The sequence below is a fragment of the Dipodomys spectabilis genome, unplaced genomic scaffold (genome assembly GCF_019054845.1).
Source record: "Dipodomys spectabilis isolate Male_0828 unplaced genomic scaffold, ASM1905484v1 ptg000032l, whole genome shotgun sequence".
Lineage (NCBI taxonomy): Eukaryota > Metazoa > Chordata > Mammalia > Rodentia > Heteromyidae > Dipodomys > Dipodomys spectabilis.
Window position 1 is genome coordinate 3,722,936 of NW_024870709.1, and position 19,101 is coordinate 3,742,036.

The 19,101-nt window shown below is 33.9% G+C and overlaps 1 protein-coding gene across 6 annotated transcripts in view; it reads right to left on the minus strand.

Moving 5' to 3' along the window:
- Nucleotides 1-732: 732 nt before the first annotated feature.
- Nucleotides 733-19,101, minus strand: part of Gabpa (GA binding protein transcription factor subunit alpha) — a 30,551-nt gene continuing 12,182 nt past the window's right edge. For 5 of the 6 annotated variants that reach the window (XM_042676720.1, XM_042676719.1, XM_042676717.1 and 2 more), the window contains exons 5-10: nt 17,356-17,601; nt 11,046-11,240; nt 7,071-7,124; nt 5,866-6,006; nt 5,424-5,616; nt 733-4,029 (exon numbers count right to left, since the gene is read on the minus strand). In XM_042676720.1, the coding sequence (XP_042532654.1) occupies nt 3,801-4,029; nt 5,424-5,616; nt 5,866-6,006; nt 7,071-7,124; nt 11,046-11,240; nt 17,356-17,601 (1,058 nt within the window). In that variant the 3' untranslated portion in view covers nt 733-3,800. The remainder of the gene's footprint in view (nt 4,030-5,423; nt 5,617-5,865; nt 6,007-7,070; nt 7,125-11,045; nt 11,241-17,355; nt 17,602-19,101) is intronic. The other variant, XM_042676722.1, reaches the window with a different exon arrangement.

Sequence of the window (19,101 nt, forward strand, 5' to 3'; positions counted from 1 at the left end):
CAGTCCTAAAATCTCGACAAACTGGTCACTGAAAATTTTGCTCAGTAGTTTTGTTGAAACAAGAAATGGTAGCCAACATGGACGGGTGTGGTGGTGGCACACGTGTGGTGTTCCATCACTTGGACAGTGTAGGCAGGCGGATCACAAGTTTGCAGCCAACCAGACCAAGAAAGCACACTCTGGGACAGCGTGGAACACATAGCAAGACCCTGTTTCAGGAACCAAAAACAAAAGCAAAGCAAGGATCTGGCTTGTATTTTGACAAATCTTCAGTTTTCCTAGTCAACTTACTACTTTTTATGTTCAGTACGCAGTCTGGTTGTGTGGATGAGATTTCACTAATTTTCTTAAGAGACTGTCCTCTACCAACTAGTTTCAGTGCAGTGAATCTGTCCTTCCCAAACTCATAGGGTGTTTTGGCTTTTCAATTATTTGGGGAGGGGAGTGAATGTGTGCTCAGAATCACAGGGTTTTTAGGTAGAGAAATATATGAGAATCACATACACCACATCAGAAGTTCACTCAGAACTTCTTCCTCTCAAGTACTCTTGGAACTTGAGATGGTTTTCAGAAAAACAAACAAAAAAGAACTTCGACGCAGGAATATATTGTATAATAGTTTTATTTTTCTCATTTACTATTTTTACATTTTATGCACAAATATTTTTATCTGAGTAAAAATAGAAAATAACTGTTTTATGTAAAATTACAAAAACACAAAGAAATACATAATTGTTATTATGAGAGTAAAAGCGTCTTTATTTAAAGAGTAAAAATGTATGCAAAAATCCTCCTCCTTTTACAAAAGATTGAGAGTATTTTTTTTCCTGGAAAGTAATGAAATATTGAAGTATCCATATTTTTATAAGCTTTAGGTCTAAAGACATTAAGTTAGTATCAGGTTCATTTTGTAATTAAGAATTTTAAAACATTCTTGTGCTATTTCAAAGATACACTAGTTCTTTATAAAAGTAGCAAAAATGATGAATGCAGAAAAAAGCAGACCTCACCAAAAGTATCTGGAGGCACAGCCCTTTAAAAGAAATATCATACTTGAGTATCACTGTTCATTCAGGGAAAAACAACTAATTAGTTTTCCTAATTTTTGACATGGATTAATACCAAAACGAATGTGAACAGTTGATGTATGTGATGATCAACCACACATGGTAATTCTGTATATTTTGTTTGATTTTTCCAATGGTAACACAAATTTTCAAGCTAGCAAGACAGTATGGAAGTTTGTTAAATATAAATCTCACATGGAAAAAGATAGCTTTAAGACAAAAGTGAACATTTCATTATCTTGTACTCAGTACAAAAGATGATCAATAATATATGTCTTCTTTGAATGTATCATTCTACAGAAAAAGAAACAACTAAGCATGAATTACAGCTTCTTAACACAGTTATAGTTAATAGAAAACTGTAACCTCAATAAGGGCAACAGAATATTTTATTCATCTGTTGAGAAGCAGAAAAGCTTCTTGAATCAGTTGGAAAAATGAGACATGTCAGCTGTGGGTGAGATGGCGAGCTGGTGTGAGAGAAGCCAAGAAAAGAGCATCTGATCACGCTCTAAACTCCTCACACGAGAAAGAACATAACTCAAACTTCCCAATGGGGGAAACACAGAATACAGCTTAAAAAGAAGAAAAAAGCATTTGAGGAATGCTTAAAGGAGAAAAAAAACTTTGATTTTATTCCTTTCCTTCAAAACACATACATAAATTTAAGATATAAAAATCTGTTGTCTGCTTTGCTAAAATTTTAACATAATGTATCAAAAGAATTTCAAATCTAAAAGTCAAGATTCTTAAGCTCTTGAGATACCAGAAGATTATACTTTAGTATTTTTTAAAATGAGAAATGACTTATCAATTCCCTAGGACTTAAAAGGATGGCTTAAAACATTGTCAGCTACTTATATGTGACCAGATGCTAGGGTTTCTATATACTGTTACATAGCATAACACTCTATTTGGACATTCTTAAAGTCACAGTGCCCAAATGAGTGCTAATAATTTGTCAGTCTACTTTCTGTACTTATAAATGAAAGATACAGATTTTCTTTTTTTTTTTTTCAGGTATTTACTGCAGAATCTTAAAGGACTTATAAATGAACTAACAGTGCATGTTGAAGTCCTATAGCCAGTATTCAAAATGACTTCAGGTTACCGAAAAAGGAAATCAGACCTACCTTCTCTTCCTTGTCCCTAGGATCCTGAATGTGGTGTTCATTTAAGCCACCAATTAGTGCTAGTACCACCTGGCCCCTGCTAATCAACAGTAATAACCAACTTCTAAAGCTGTTCTGGGGATGAATTTAAAAGGAAATGATAAGGGAGGTTTAGAAAGGATTATTTGAGGATGAACTTTTTTCATAAAAGCTCCCTCCAGTCTTTCATTTGACTTGTGCATGACACCTTAGAAACAACAAAAGAAAGAAATGACAGATTGTTTTTTAAAGCTATCTCTGTATAGTGTTAGCTTGTAGTAAGGAATTTCACATACAAATTATTTAATTAAAAATAATTTAATAATCTTCCTTTTGAATATCTTTAAGCCTTCATATATATGTGTATATGTATAAAGTGGTCAAAGGACATATATTGATATTTGTACATACACATATGATTCAAAAGGAAAAAAAATAAGGAAGTGGGAAGTTTTTCTTTAAAGAGAAGACTGTCAATAATGGAGTCTAGGTTTCCCTTTGATGATCATTTGAAGTAACTTACTAGCATCTTGAAAGGGTACTGTTATCTGATCTAAAGTACTTACTTATCTTATCAGAATACATGAGTGGTGCTACATGAACTGGCTACAGAGTAGTTTTTTGTTTTTCTTTTTGGAAAAGGCATTATACCAAACTATACCAAACTTTTATTTTCTAGCTGAGGTATACTTCTTTTGGTTTTTACAATCTCTGATAGGAAAAACAGAGATAAATTCCTGTATGTATGTGTGTATGTATATATATATATATATATATATATATATATACATACACACATACATATGTATATACATATATATATATGTATATATATATATACATTTGCAATAGCTGGTTTATTGGAATGCCTCTCTCAAAATAATTTAAATTCTTGGTCTAACATGAGTCATCTACACAGGAAACAATTAGTAATGGCTTAAGCCAGACTTAAGCCTGGATCTCATTCTTCAGTACTGCTCTTTTGCCAGTCAACTTATTATGCTTTTCTTACAAATAGGTAAATTATTTTAATAACCTGATAATCTTAGTTGAGGAATTTGTTAATATAATTTTATCCTTTATGAACATCTTAACTCCGCTTGATTAGATGAAACAGGCACACATGCTTTAGCTTAGCAATTCCATTTTCTGATTCTATGTAAAGCAACATCTAAAGTAGCAGAGAAAGGAAACAGCAATATTTCAAAAAATAGATAAGCCAGGCTGTTTCCTGGAGACATGTTACTTTTTTTATCTTCAGATGCTACTGGCTATTTTTGGTAGGGCTAGGCATTAATACTGACCACTTTAGCTTTTCTGACTGTTAAACTATCCCACAAAGAACCTGCTTTCCCTGCAGATAATTGTGGCGATCCTTTAACATATGCATTTTGTAAAATATACGCTCAAAGTAAAAAGATCCAAATTCACAAGAGTATGAAATATTTATAAAAAAATCATGCATCGGATTGTACAACCTAGAAATAAAAGAAGATTCAAATTTTGAAATAAAGGTAAGAGCAACTGCTTGCTCTAAGTATGTAAGAAAGACCTTAGGCTCCCAGAAAGTCCTGGGCCTCACTCAATTATCCTTTTCTGTTTGTAGAGAAGCAGTAGCCAGGGCTACAGCTGTGACTGGCTGGGCAATTCCATGGAGCTGCATCTTTGCAAGTTTCTTCTGTTCACATTCTGTGACCAACCGGTTCAGTTCTGCTGCACTGTATCCGATAAGAGTCTTCAAGTCACAGACAAACTTGTACACAAACCTCTTGCCTTGAACTTTACAAATCATGTCCCCATCATAATAATACCTTTAAAAAGAGACAATCACGTTAGGACGATAGAAAAATGAAGAATTTGGACTCCTTACAGTTCAGACTATTCCATAAGCAGAAGCTTAACTAAGAACTGCACCCCAGAGCAACAGCAGTTCACACTGCAGTTACATTCAGTATTTAGTGTTTCCATCTAAGGAAACTCTCAAAATATTATGAACAGTACTCCAAAACCTTGTATATTAAACTTTCAAAACAACTATGCATAACACTGCTTTGAAAACAAATGTAATTATTAAAACAAGAAAAATACAAACCTTGGGAATAGCAGTAAAAATTACAAGAGCTTTTAAGTCAGAAAGGCAAGTCTCAAAGCTTAATGTATCTAGACTTACTACCACCTCTGTGACCACAGGAAAGGGGCATTTCCTCTAAGCTTTTATTTCTCATCCACAAAAAGCTTAAAAAAATATACTTACCCTCACAGAACTGCTGAGGACTAAAGAGATAAACTTTATATATATAAAGTGCTCAGCATATAGTGACTCATGGTGCTCTATAAAACATAAGTTGTTAATAAGGACCCAGATTTTTAAAAAAATTAAACATTCTAAGGCTGGGAAGGTGGCTCAGTGGTAGAGTCCTTGCCTTGCATGCATGAGGCCCTGGGTTCGATTCCACAGCATCACATAAGCAGAAAAAGCTGGAAGTGGCCCTGTGGCTCAAGTGGTACAGCACTAGCCAATGTAATAAAAAACTTTGTATTATTACTGTGTTAGGATGACAGAATGGAGTGTTTATATAGTGAAGAAGCTAAATCATAATTTCTCCATGTAAACTCCATGGAAAATAGTAGATGATAAAGAAGTAGTCAAAGTATATTACTTAGAAATAGAGGTATATTACAGAATTATATTGTATTCACTCTCCTAATAAATTACTATACATAATTCTATGACATCCCTACTATCCTCCCTCTCAGGTACAGATAAAGTAAATTTACATCTCAGTATTAAGTATAATTTCTTCTAGTAAGTTATGTAAAAAAATTTCACACTACTTGGAAAATTATAAATAATTTGGTTTCAATTTCTATCGTTAGCTATTCAGAGTTAGGCAGATATAAGAATATATATGATTTTTGTATATACTTACAAAAAAAAACGGAAAATGATACTGACAATGTCAAAAATGTATACTAACTCCATTTACCCATGCAAATGACATCATCTTTGTCTGGTATGCAAGTAATTAAAAAGCTCGAAGAGCAAGCATGTTGATTTTGAACAAGGAATTACACACCTTTAAATCTAATAACAATCTCCAAATTATCTTTTTAAAAGTCTGTTTAAATTTAAAAATCAATGTTTACATGAAGAGTAAGAAGCTGAAAGAGTGGATCTTAGGAAAAAGGAGTAATAAACGGTTACCTTAGTGCACGACTGAGTTTCTCATAGTTCATCGTAGGCTTATTTTTACGTTGTCCCCATTTCTGTGCAACCAGTTCAGGTTGATTTAGCTTAAACTCGCCTTCATCTCCAACCCAAGAAATACAGTCTCGAGCATCCTTATCGGTAAGAAGTTCTAGCAAAAACTGCCACAGTTGGATCTGACCATTGTTTCCTAAATTAACAAAAGAAACAATTATTAGCCAACATTGTTATAAATTAACACAGGGCAATGCAGCACACAGAATTCCTGGTATAGAGCTCAGCCATGGCAAAAAAAAAAAAAAAAAAACCACTTTGTTTTTATATACTGTTTAAACACAGCCAGAAGAGCAGTTTATATTCACATGTTATATGGTGAATGAAATGACAAAGCATACATAACTGGAAAATTTTTACAAATACAAGTTAATGCAAAAAATACCTGTTCTGTTCCCAGGTGAGCTTCTATCTTCTCCTGATATTCTTGGGGCTCTTTGTACTTTTGCTGCCTTTGTACTACTATTTATAACTTTAATGGTAGTTGGTGTAGCAGATTGCACTGATGCTGGAATAATTTGCACGGCTACATGAAAAGACAGGGAGAAAAGATATTTTTATTCCTAATACAAAGTGAAAAAATTCTTAAAAGGCATTTAAATGCTATCAATTTAACTGTTCCTCTGCATCACAAGTTCTGAATAAAAATGCCTCAATTTCTGATGATAAAAGTAAACTGTTTGTGTTGTAGTTTGTGAGTGTTAGCTTAGTAAAACTAATTTCCTTATTGATATAATAACAGTAGTGCATAAACACTTGACAAATAATTACAAGACAAACATGCAATCATATAAATGGCTTCCCAACCGTTTATTTCTTGTTTTTTTTTTTTTTTTTTGTCTTGTTTTTTAATAGCACTAGAGTTTGAATTCAGGCCCTCACACTTGCTCAGCTGGCACTCTACCATGTGAGCTATGATCCAGCTTGGCTTTTTGCTAATCATTTTGAAAGTAGGTCCTGGTGACCTTTTCTGCCGGAGCAGGTCTCAAACCCTAACTTGTCTGCTCTCATCTCCGTGAGTGACTAAGAGCCACTGGCACCCAGCAACTAAATTCTACTACAAAGGAGAATATGAACTCAATCATTTCAAGAAAAAACTTAGGCACTACCTAAAATTATTGAAAGGGTAGACACCCTGCAATGCCATCTCACACCTCAATGAATGAGGCTCATAGGACTTAAAAGAACTACTACTCAACAGTAGTTGAGAATAAAATTGAGTAACTAGTTCTTATGTTAAACATAAAAAACAAGCTATAAAAAAGTTATGCACATTATCATTGTACTACAAACCTCTGAACATATATAAAATAATGCTATGTTTATAGTTACACAGTTGGAAGATACAAAATATACAGAGACAACACATCCAGTTGAGATTAGTTCCCCAATCAGAAAGAGTACAACAGGATATACATAGGGAACCTGAAATTATAGTTTTATTTCTTATGATATACATGTAGTTGTCTGGATACTTTCTTTGTATATATAAAACCTATAATTAATACTTTTTATAGTTTTGCTTATAATATCAAATAAAAAAATTTCTTATCAGTTTTATGAGCAAATATTATAGCAATGACTACTCACGTTGATCAATTGTAACTATTTCATTCATCTGTTGTTCTTGGCTTGCCAACACATCTGAAGAACACATAAAAGATAGTTTTTATTTAAAACCAGAATTACAACCAGTAAAACAGCTTAATAAATATGAACTTTTTAGAGAAACCACAAAATTAAAGTAAAGCAAAAACAGCAAATTATTAAACTGAAACTTCCTGGGATAGAAATCTTTACAAAATACATGATGGTTACTTTATAAGGCAAAAATACCTTTAAGAGATGTAACATACAAAAAGTTCTTTCTTTTAGTGTTCAGAAACTATTTCAAAGCACCATGATTTTAAAAATATAATTACCTGTACCTATGTCTATTATCTGTCTACATACAGCCCTAATCAGATCAGACAAAGATTACACACCAGACTATTTACATACCTATATAACCCACAAAAAACTTCCTCTGAGATATTGTTAGTTTTGTGTGGGATGTTCATGTGTGCACACATGTGTGCTTGTACTAGGGGACATGAACTTAGGGTCTGGACCCTTAGCTTTTTTCAGACAAGATAGTGCTCCAGCACTTGAGCCACAGCCTCACTTCTTGCTTTTGCTGGTTAATGGGAAATCAAACTCTCACAAACTTTCTTTCTTGAGCTGGCTTTGAACCGTTATCCTTAGATTTCAAATCTCAACCTCCTGAATAGGTAGGATTACAGGTGTGAACCACTCTCACCTGGCTATAACATCCATTTTTAAAGAAAAGCTGCTCAGCTTTGCAATGCTCTTGTTTAAAGATAGCTAAATTTCTAATAAAACTTTACTAAATGTCACAATTAAACTAAGTACATTTCTATATCTCTAAATACAACTCTCAATTTGACTTATACTGTGTAATGTCTTCACATAACGCTTCACAGAACCATTCATTATTCATGTTACCATTCATCATTCATCTCCAACACTTTCACTTATTAAACCATAATTACACATAATTGTTGCCTAATAATTAAGCTCATTTAGTAGTTATCATAAACTATGTTTATGTCTTGAATCCTGTCTACTGGATCAAGTTTTCTTCATGTGATTATGAATTTGTCGACTTACTGTTATATGGGACTAGCTTCAGCTCAGACCCTAGGTCTATGATCTTAATAAATCATTTTACATCTCTAAACATTAATTTCCTCATGTCTAAATGAGATACCAACAACTACCACGTGAAAAAGTTGTGTGAGGATAAAAGGCATAGTAGGAAGTTAACTTAGTAGGCTGAAGATGTAAACTTCAGAACTGCTGTCTCCCTTGAAGAGCCATCAATTCCTTAGGTTCATCATATATTTTCATCAGAATTTTCAACATACTCCAGAGAATACTACTGAAACTGAAATTGTTCTATTTATGATTAAATAAATGGAGGTCCCCTAACCTCAAAAGAGACAAGTAAGAAAGTAACTATCACAAGAATGATCAGCCCATAAATCAGCTTTCAAGTCCTGATGTGTGGTTCCTGGAGAACTTTCAAAATAAAAGGAGAATATGAAAAGAGAGGAAATTTTAGTCCAAGAAAACACATGCACTCTGAATGTCATATTTTCCCCAGAAGTCCCCAAATACTGGCCATGCACAAAGGAAGCAGAGTCCTCAGAGGTAAAGTCCTGAAAAGCCATTAGGCACTAAATGTGTAAAGCAATTCTTTTTTCTTAAACAATACCGTCAACAAACTGAGACCTTTGCCTTTAGTGACAGAAGACAGACCTTCACATTAAGAAGCTTGCTGTACAACTGGTAGTACTGGCACGTTTCCTAATACTCTTCTCAAGTAAAGAACAACTTGGATAAAGTTTTGACATAAGGGGAAGGAATGCAAGTGGTGGCTCCAATGGGTATTGAAGAAGTTTATCTGCAAATGAAACTCTCTTCAGCATTACTTCTTGATAGATCACTAAGGATGAATAGATAAAGGTTGGGTCAATAACAGTTTTGTCCCAGGAATTAGTGCCTTTCAGATCTAGGTTGCAGACTTGGCTCTATAGAAGGGACCAGAGTATCAAACTGCCCAAATAACCCCATTCAGTTGTGAGGCTTTATCCTTTTTATCCCATAAAAGCTGAACTGAGTCTTTCACCCTCAAATCAAATGGGACTTCCCCTCGGGGCAGGGCAAAGAAACACAGCTAGACATGCAAGGAATTCTGTGGAGTGTTTATCTAGAAGGATGTGGGACTTCGTTGCTTTTGAAAACCAAGCAGCAATTTCAGAACAGAGCTTTTCTGTGGAATAATCTCTCTACTACATGGAAATGGGAAGACAGAGAGGAATCTTTGGCTTGAGTAGGGAAAGTGTATGAATGAGTACACTTTACAGTTTGAGAAGCATTAGTAGAACCAGACAGAGATACAACAAAGAGTTAATCTGGCAATTTGGGAAAAACTAGATTCTGTCATCATCCTTAGTGTATTCTTGAGAATTTCTACAAGAAAATGTCCTACTAAGATGAGATTCAATGCAAAAGCCTGAAACAACCCATAATTTACCTTATTCAATTGAAATACTCTGCAGAGAAAATGTAAAAACAACGAAAAAATTTCAAATGAGACATCTGAATTATTTATCTGTAAGAACTGAAACTGGAAATGAAATCTAAATGAGTGTTTCTTTTATCTTTTTTTTTTTGCTGGTAAGAGAGTTTGAACTCAGGGCTTGTTGGATCAACTGGCACTCTACCACTTGTGTAACACCTCCAGACTAGAGTTCTGTTGGTTATTTTAGAAATGGGGTCTCAAAAAATTTATTATTATTATTTTTTTGTGTGTGTGTGAGGGCTGGCTTCAAACTGCAATCTTCTAGTCTCAGCCTCCTGAGTTGCTAGGATTGTAGATGTGAGCTAGCAGTGTCTAGCTTTGTAGTCAGCCTTTAGTGATATTTATATAAAGGCTCAAAAAAAAAAAAAAAACATTGAGGAGTACAACTATGGATAAATGCTGAATAAAAGCCTCTTAGCAAAACTCTTACATTCAACAGCAGTGAAAACATGTTGGGTAAAAATGCTAAACATGAAGTTACTGTGAAAGATTCTCCACCCGAGTTTTCCCTCACTGAGTATACAGTTTAACAAAATCTAGACAGACCATTACACTAGCATTCGTAACTGCTACAAAAGTAGAGTCAGTCTGTCCTACTATTAGGCTGTAAACTATGGGGATCAGGTTAGCATCTCTACAAAATATTTCTACAAATCACTGCTATGGAAATGGCTTGCAGTGAAGATGTCTAGTCACGAAAATTTAAGATAAATTAAAATTCAAATAAATTTACATTTATTTGAACTTTTTAGGCAGCCAAGCTCTTCTAATTTTCCTACAAGGTCACTTGATCATATTGTCTGTCACAAGTTATAAGCGGAAAGACTTAGAACCAGTATGTTTAAATTAGAGATGTTGGGTACATACTTAAGCTTCTTTCTCTAAATATCCTATAGAAGTCATTTGTGAACAAATCATCTCAATGTTCTAGAAGAGCATTAAATGGAAGGACTGATGATACATGGAATATTTTAAAAGGGCCATGAGTAGGCCACAGAACCTGATTTAAACAGTTGATTCTAGCTAGTGTTGGTGTTGTACACTTGTAATCCCCACTACTTAAGTCTGAGCCAGGACGATTCTTTGAGGACAGCCTAAACAACACATAGCAAGACCTGGGAGTCTAGTGTGAATTTTGGGTTAGAATCCCATCTTCATCACACCCTACTTCGGTCACTCTGTGGCGATCCTAAAGCTTCAATTCCCTATCTAAAATTATGTAAAGTAATGATGTGTGGATTACAGGAACTAATGAGGTAATACAGAGTTCTCAGAATGCTTTATATAGTAAATTATTATTGCTTAACTGATTATTAACTGCTTGTTATTACTTTTAGCAATGAACAAGATGATAAAGTTGTAAGGAAATGAAATTAATCTTAAGTTACAATGAAAATAGATAATAACTATTTTTATACATTTTCGAAGTAGCTCCAGATGACTCCAAAGAATTTCTCCCCGAGGAACCCGCTGAAAAAAATCTTCTTGGCTGAGACTACATAATTCTCTTCCCGAAATGTTGAGTGTGGTGAGGTCTATATCAGTCATGCTGAACTCCTTCATTACCCAAACCACCCAATGCAGGACTTGGTCTGTGGACCACTGAATAGGATCTAGAAAGAAAAATATTACCTTTAGCCTAGGTCCATGTTAGATATTTGTACTTACATTTAACTTGTCAATACATAGATACACAAGTAAAACCCACACAGATTTTTTACCCCCAAGTGAAGTGAACTCATAGGAAGTATGTTTTAATAAGTACATGTTTTCCTCAACTCCTTTTCAATTTCTCTGACTAAATTTTTGATGGAGTCAGTTGGTTCTATATAAGTTGGTCTGGAATTTTATCAAGAAAACAAAAGGGTTAACAAAGGAGGAGGCTGCAATGCTTGATAAGAAACGTACGCATTATCCTGCCCATGTAATTGTAACCCCTCTGTACAGTATGTTCACAAAAAAATAATAATAAAATTAAAAATTAAAAAAAAAGGCAAAATAATTCTTCAGGGGGTAAATTGGAAGAAATACATAACCATCTTGGAGCTACTGGAGTAAATATCCCACTCAAAATACTATTTTGTAGCCTTCTCTGATTAGGTACATTGAAAAAAAACTGTAATAGGAATCTAGGGAACTAAGCTTATTCTCAGAAATTGTGATCAATGTACATTTTTTTTTCTTTTCCTTCTACAAAAGGTTAGTTGCGCCTACACTTAACTTGTATGGTGGCACTTAAAAGCTAACTTACTTACTACCTGTTTATTCAGCCTTTACTATAAGGATTGTGATTGGAAACTACCTTCTGAGTCCATCACAATGCCTTGCACATATATCTGTTAACTTTACAAAAAGGCATACCCCAATAATTTCATATGCCCCATCATTATTTACTATTTAATTGAATTCACAATTCTAATTGAAACAGATGGCTAGCTGTATAAATATTACTTCACTGCTTGCCTGGCACTCTTATGAACACATTATTTGTATTTAATAAATTCTAGCTGAAACAGCTATAGCAAAAGAACTTTTCTTTTAAGATAGAAGTATACCCAATAATTGAATGCTATTTAATTAAATAAGTTGAAAAATAACAGTCAGGTATTTATGTAGTGACATTTTATAGAGTAAAAGTAAATTAAATATATCAATATAGGGTAGGTCACCGGATTTTTTTTTTACTTAAATGTTTCCACAAAGAATGGGAAGAAGCATTCTAGAAAGATGGTAGTAAAATTTCATAAAGAGAAAAAAAAAGCAACTAAATAGCAAAATAACAATAAAAACCATGCATGTTTATAACAAAAGTAGGTAAAATAAGATATACTCACAGACTCACAATATACATAGGTGAAAACAAAAAAAGTTTTAAGAAAATGGATATAGGACTCACACCTGCAATCCCAGCTACTCAGGAGGTCAGTGTAGGTAGATCCAAACCTTGAGGCCAATGTGGGCAACATAAAAAGAACACACACACAAAGTACAAGACCTCCATCTTTGTGCAAAAGAAAGCAAAAGGACATCTGATCTAGTCTAAGCATAGTTTAAAAACACCAAACACAGCCAAGAAAAGTAGTCACTGACAGCACAAAAGATCAAATAAAAAAACCAAAAGCTAAAATATAGTTTTCCTCAAGCAGTCCAGAGTAAGAGAATGGATATTATATAGAAGTAGGAATAACAAAATAGTAAAGGAAAAAGCTAACCAAAAATACATTCAGGAAAAAGAAACAAAAATAATCAATTCTGTAATACTAACTTGAAAACATTAGAAGAATGGTTAAAGTTACAAAATCTATCCTGAAGCCTCTTTTAAGAGTCTAAGAGCTCAAAATGGACAAATAATTAAGTTCAAATAAGCCAGGAAAATATAGTAACCTATTTATTTTCATAAGTAATATCAGGACAGACCTACTTGGTTTGTTAAACCAAGTGAAATGAATACTAAAAGAGTTATTAAGAGATAAAATTATAGGAGACCATTCATGAATAAAGTGACAGACACAGGTAGATTTCAATTAGCTTTCTGAAAACAGCAAAGGGATGATGAATTTAGGAGAAGAGAAACTGACCCGATATATCTACTCAGAGAATAACAATAAGAAGTGATAGAATTCTTCCCTGTAGAACCCCTTGCATTGACAGTGGTCATTTAAGATAAAAGAAATTGAAAGATAAAAATGAAGGGATTAAAAGTGAACTCATTCAGCAGTGATATTCACTAGACACTATGTTGGATATGAACTGATAACTTGGGGAGACAGGGAGGGTGGGAGGAAAAAACCTGGGAGAAAATGAGGGGGTGACATTGTTCCAAAAGAAATGTATTTATCACCTCACATATATAACGTAATCTCTCTGTACATCACCTTTACAATAAAACAATAAGCATAAAAAAAGAAAGGACTTATTTAAAGTAATGATATGGTTATTCATTTAAACCGTATTATAGTAAATACATATATAATAAAACATGAATAATAAACACCATCACTAAACCAAAATAAAAGCCAGACAAAAAGGGTAAACAGAGAAAAGAGCTATACATAAAAACTAGAATCAAGATTCTCATGGCTAGCACTCTAACACTTGAGCCACACCACCGGTCCAGCTTTTTGCTGATCAATAATTAGAGAGTCTCACAGACTTTCCTGTCCAGGTGGCTTTGAAACATGATCTTCAAGCTCTTAGCCTCCTGAGTATCCAGGATTAAAAGTGTGAGCCACTGGTACTTGGCTAACAGTTTATTAAAAATTATTCAAACAGGAAGAAAAATTAAAAATAACTTAAGCATTGCTATCTTTTTCATTATTTTTATTTAATACAGGGCAAGAATAAATGTTTTGACTCTGATTTTACTTTTAGTTAAGATGTGTGTGTGTGTGTGTGTGTGTGTGTGTGTGTGTGTGTGTGTGTGTGTGTGTGTGTGTGTGTGTGTGTGTGTGTGTGTGTGTGTGTGTGTGTATTACTGGGGATTGACTCAGGACTTCACATGCTTAGATTTGCTTGCTTGGCTGGAGCTCTACCATTTGAACCATGCCTCTATCTCTTGTGATCAGTTTTAGCACTTCATATAGCCTCTTTGACAGACTATACATTATTATGTATTTATTATCAGTAATTTCATCTTCATCCTAATGTTTGATATAAAACACTGAAAAATTAGCAAGAAAAAACACTATATAGTTATATATTAAATATATGTACATGTGTATCCATGTATTTACAGGAGTTTTCTATACCTATAGAAAACCTACACACACACACACACACACACACACACACACACACACACACACACACACACACACACACACACACACACACACACACACACACACACACACACATATATACTGCTGATATATATATCAGTATATCAGCATATCACACACACACACACACACACACATACTGCTGACAAAAAGCAGTAGGAAAAAATACATAAGTATTATATGTGCATGTAGTTATATATGCATACACATGAAACATTATATACATATATGTACCGTCAAACATATATGTATATAGTTATTTGTATTTGTATGTACCGCCACACATAAATGAAGTGGCTCTATCCTGCTGCCAAGATGTAAGACTATGTGTGAAGTTAATTTTAGAAGATTTTCAAATGCAGACCAATATTTTAAAGAGACTAAGAAAAATAGAAGACTAAAATTAATCGTATTTCAATGTTGCTCAGAGTTAAGAAATCAGTTATGGAATCAACTAGGCAAGAGAAAAATAAAGTATTAATCACATGTAAATCTTTCTGGCAAGTAACACTTTCATACCAAAAAAAACAAAATAAAACAACAAATCAATGCCAAATTTCAAGTTTTTACCATGAACGTTTCTTAATAATATAGTTGGTAGGAACTTTAAATCAAAGTTACAATCTTGCTACTTACAATTTATTTTTATTATTTTCCATAAATGATTCTACTACTAGGAAGTTCTTGTGAAAAATACAGTACAGCAATCTCTGTAAGACTGTTTCAAACTGTATGCTCCCTTCTAACAATTCCCCACTCAAAAGATGATTCTTAACTTGCTAACAAAAGGCAAATGCTAGTGTTTGCATAAAATCTATATACATTATTCCATGTAATTTAAATCAACTCTAAGTTACTTAATGTAAACACTATGCAACAGCTGTCATAATATGCTGTTAAGGGCATAAAAAAAAATGACAGGACAAGGTCTGCATATGCTTACTATGGATGTAATCCCTCCCATCCCTGGAAACACATTTCTGGAGTGGAAGAATACAAGAGTATACAATAATCAGAACTTATTGACATGACCAACTGTCCTCGCAATCATTTTATCTTTTCTTCTCTCATATCTTTCTGGCTATATATCATCCTCAGAATGCATTCTTTTACCTTATTTAATTCAATTAACAACTGAATAAACAATACTTTATCTATAAATAAATTCAAGTGTCTACCAACTCTTAGAATCCTGAGTATAATGTTTATTATTATTATTCTAGCACTTTTATCAACTTCCACCTTCCCCTCACAAAGTTTATAATAAATGTTCTCCATTTCTAAAACGGTTATTGTCTCTATCTCTCCCCCACCCTCCCTTGGTGTACCAGGGCTTGACCTCAGGGCCTTCCACTCTCACTCAGCTTTCTTGCTAATAACTAGTTCTCTACCACTTAAGCCATATCTCCAGTCCAGCATTTTCCTAACTGGAAATGAAGTGAGCCTGGACTGACTTTAAACCACAATTCCCTAGGTCTTAGCCTCCTGAGAAGCTAGGATGATAGGCATAAACCACTGATGCTTGGCTCTACAGCAACTTTTATCTAACTTTAACAATGACTCTGATTCTACTCAATATGCTTTGAGTAGAGGCAGTATCTGAGTCTGAAACACTATACCTAGTTTTTTCATTTTCTTTCTCTCTCTTCAGCTTTTTCTCATCTCCCCTTCCCTATCCTTCCCCCTACAGGTATGCAGACTTAAAACTAGTGCCCCTTTCCATTTCCTTTCTCTCCATTCACTATATATACATTTTACTTTAAATACAAATTCAGTATGAATGAATCCTATATAATATCTCCAGCCCAAATTTCGTAGATTGAAACTATTCTGAGCTTATGCGCTTTCTTTCACTTTAATATCAAGTGTTATCAACACTTTGACTTGAGGAATCTTTCACATAGCAGGCTTCCCTCCTTTCCCCAGTAAAGTTTTCGAAGTCACGCTCTGTTCTTCTCTCCACCTAAGTCCCGCATTTAACAAGATGTCTGGAATATGACACTGTATACTACACAGCCAACCATTTTTGTGAAGATTATTACCTAAAACTTGCAAAGTTAGATCAGTATTTTAATTTGCCTTCTCTTGCCTCACAATCTGCCAATCAATTTTCTTAGTCCTGTGACTGACTTCAACCACCTCATCCTTTTCACTTCCAAAGAAATGACTTAGTGAAAGCCAGCCTGAACATTATCGCTATTGCATAGATTATAGTAACATGCTCCTTTCCTTTCCAACCAGTCTTTAACTGTTCCAACTTATGAGATATACCATGGTTACATTCATTTACCACTTCTGTTGATCAAAAACAGTTCTATAAGCTATAGAATCATTTTATCCACTAAATCTTCTCATTATTCATGCATGCTTACACTTACTTCAGTTACTCCAAATATTTCCTACTTAAAATGTTCTCTGCACTGTATTTTCTTGTGTATAATAAACTTTCCCTTCATTTTCTCTTAGACAACTATAATCCCTTCAAGATTCCTTTTTTGTTGAAATGGTCTTGCTATATTAGCTGAGGCTAGATCAACTATTTCATCTTAGCTTCCTAAATGCTGGAATTACCAGTATGTGCCACCATATAGTCTGAACCCTTCAACATTCAGCATGTTTCTTTTGTGAGTTACTGATAGCTTCAATGTTACCCTTTTTTGACAATTTTGTTTTTATTGATCTTCTCTTTAACTATACTATAAACACCTTAAGGGCAGTATTGTTTTGTTTTTTTCAATGTTTAGCTATATTCCTAGCACCCAGGACAGTACTCATTCATCTTTTAAATGTTTAAATGTGTTGCAGTTCAAAAAACAAAATCAGAGGAAAAAAAAAAAAACACTAAAAAATTAACATTTAAAGCAGATTTTAACTTACTCATCCTAGTGTTTTCTAAGTCAAGCTTAATTCTTAGTCTACCTAACAAATGTTTGTATATTTTTATTACCATACGGTATCCCGAGGCGTTCTTGTTCCTTTCTATAACCTTCCAGTGCAGCAGCCCATCTTGTCACTTGTTCTGAGGTTTCATCGGTAATTGTTGTGATGTGTTTTGTGCCATCAAGGGTTATCACTTGGGCTTCTTCAACAAGATGGGCTTCTGCTTCAGCCTGGTGTTCATCTGGATCGATAACGACTTCAACTGTTTCCGCAGTTTTAACAATTTCAAGGATATTTAGCTTTGGCTCAATTCCTTAACAGTGCATAAAAAAAATATAAATGTAAATGAAAAGACACAAAAAAATAAAATTTAGTTTATGTTCTCAAATGGTAGGAAAAAACTCTATGTTTTAAGTGTTTTTAACCAGTATATCTAATGATTTTAACAAATAACAATAAATATAATTCAGTACAACTTCTGTAGGAACAATACTGACTTAATACTAATTTCCCAATTCTGAAAATTGTACTGTGGTCCTATTAAGGAATCTTTGTGGTAGCTTTCTCCTTTTGTGTGTGTATGTGTGTGTGTTACTGGAGAATGAGCCAAGGGTCTTGTACATGCTTATTCAAGAGTTTTATGCTATATCTCCAGTCTAGGATCCTTATTCTGAAGGAAACACACACAATGATTATATATTTAACAGAAAGGGATTATGTCTGCAAATCTACCCTTATGCAGTCATAATAAAAGTAACACCTGAGATAGCTGGGATCATAGCTTAGTTATAGAACACTGTCCCAAGTTTGATCCCTACTTCGCCGGGAAAAAAAAAAAGTTAACATCTGAGAAATACAAGTGAAAGATATCCAAGAAATCATTCACCAGCTGCCAACTATGTAAAATGATTCATACACACACGTACACACATTCACGTGCACATACCCCACAAAACTTATTGTAAACATCATTAGAAAAAAGGTACCAGTTCTTAAACAGTAAAGCCAATATGGAATGAAAATAAAAATTATGTTAGGGGAAGCAAAAATTTAGTTAACTATCTTAGGAACTATAAGCATATTGAAGTTACAAACTGTATTTATTAAAGAACAAAGTACATGTGCTCAAAATGATGACTTCGTTACAAATTAAATTTCTATCATCCAACTCAAGTTCTGGAGATGATCAAACACTAGTTAAAACTTACTAAGAATTGTAATTCCTATGGAAAAGGTAAATATAAAGATGATTCAGATGATTTATTAATACAGCCTCCTTAATATTTACCCAGGAAAATTAAAACTTTCAGAAACTAGAATTCAGCTAAGAAATACCATAAAAGCAAGCTGTAGATTCTATTTATTCAAATTGGAATCAAGTAGCCCTTTATGAAATAATCTGATAATTATGTTAAGAAAATAGATTATCATTTATTGGTGGCATTAAAAAAACCCTCACTTTTTTCAAATTTACATGACAAAAATGAGAATTGAAAAAATATTGATACTATTTCTTAATCTCCAATGCAATTTTCATATTTCATGGCTTCAGGTCAATTCTTTTTAGAACTCGCAGTGAGAGGTCATAGGACTTATAGGAGGAGCTGGGTGCTGGTGGCTCACACCTGTAATCCTAGCTACTCAGGAGGCTGTGATCTGAGGATCATGGTTCAAAGCCAGCCCGGGCAACAAAGTCCGCGAGACTCTTATCTCCAATAAACCACCAGAAAACCGAAAGTGGCGCTGTGGCTCAAGTGGTAGAGTGATCACCTTGAGCTGAAGAGCTGAGGGACAGCCTCCAGACCCATGACCA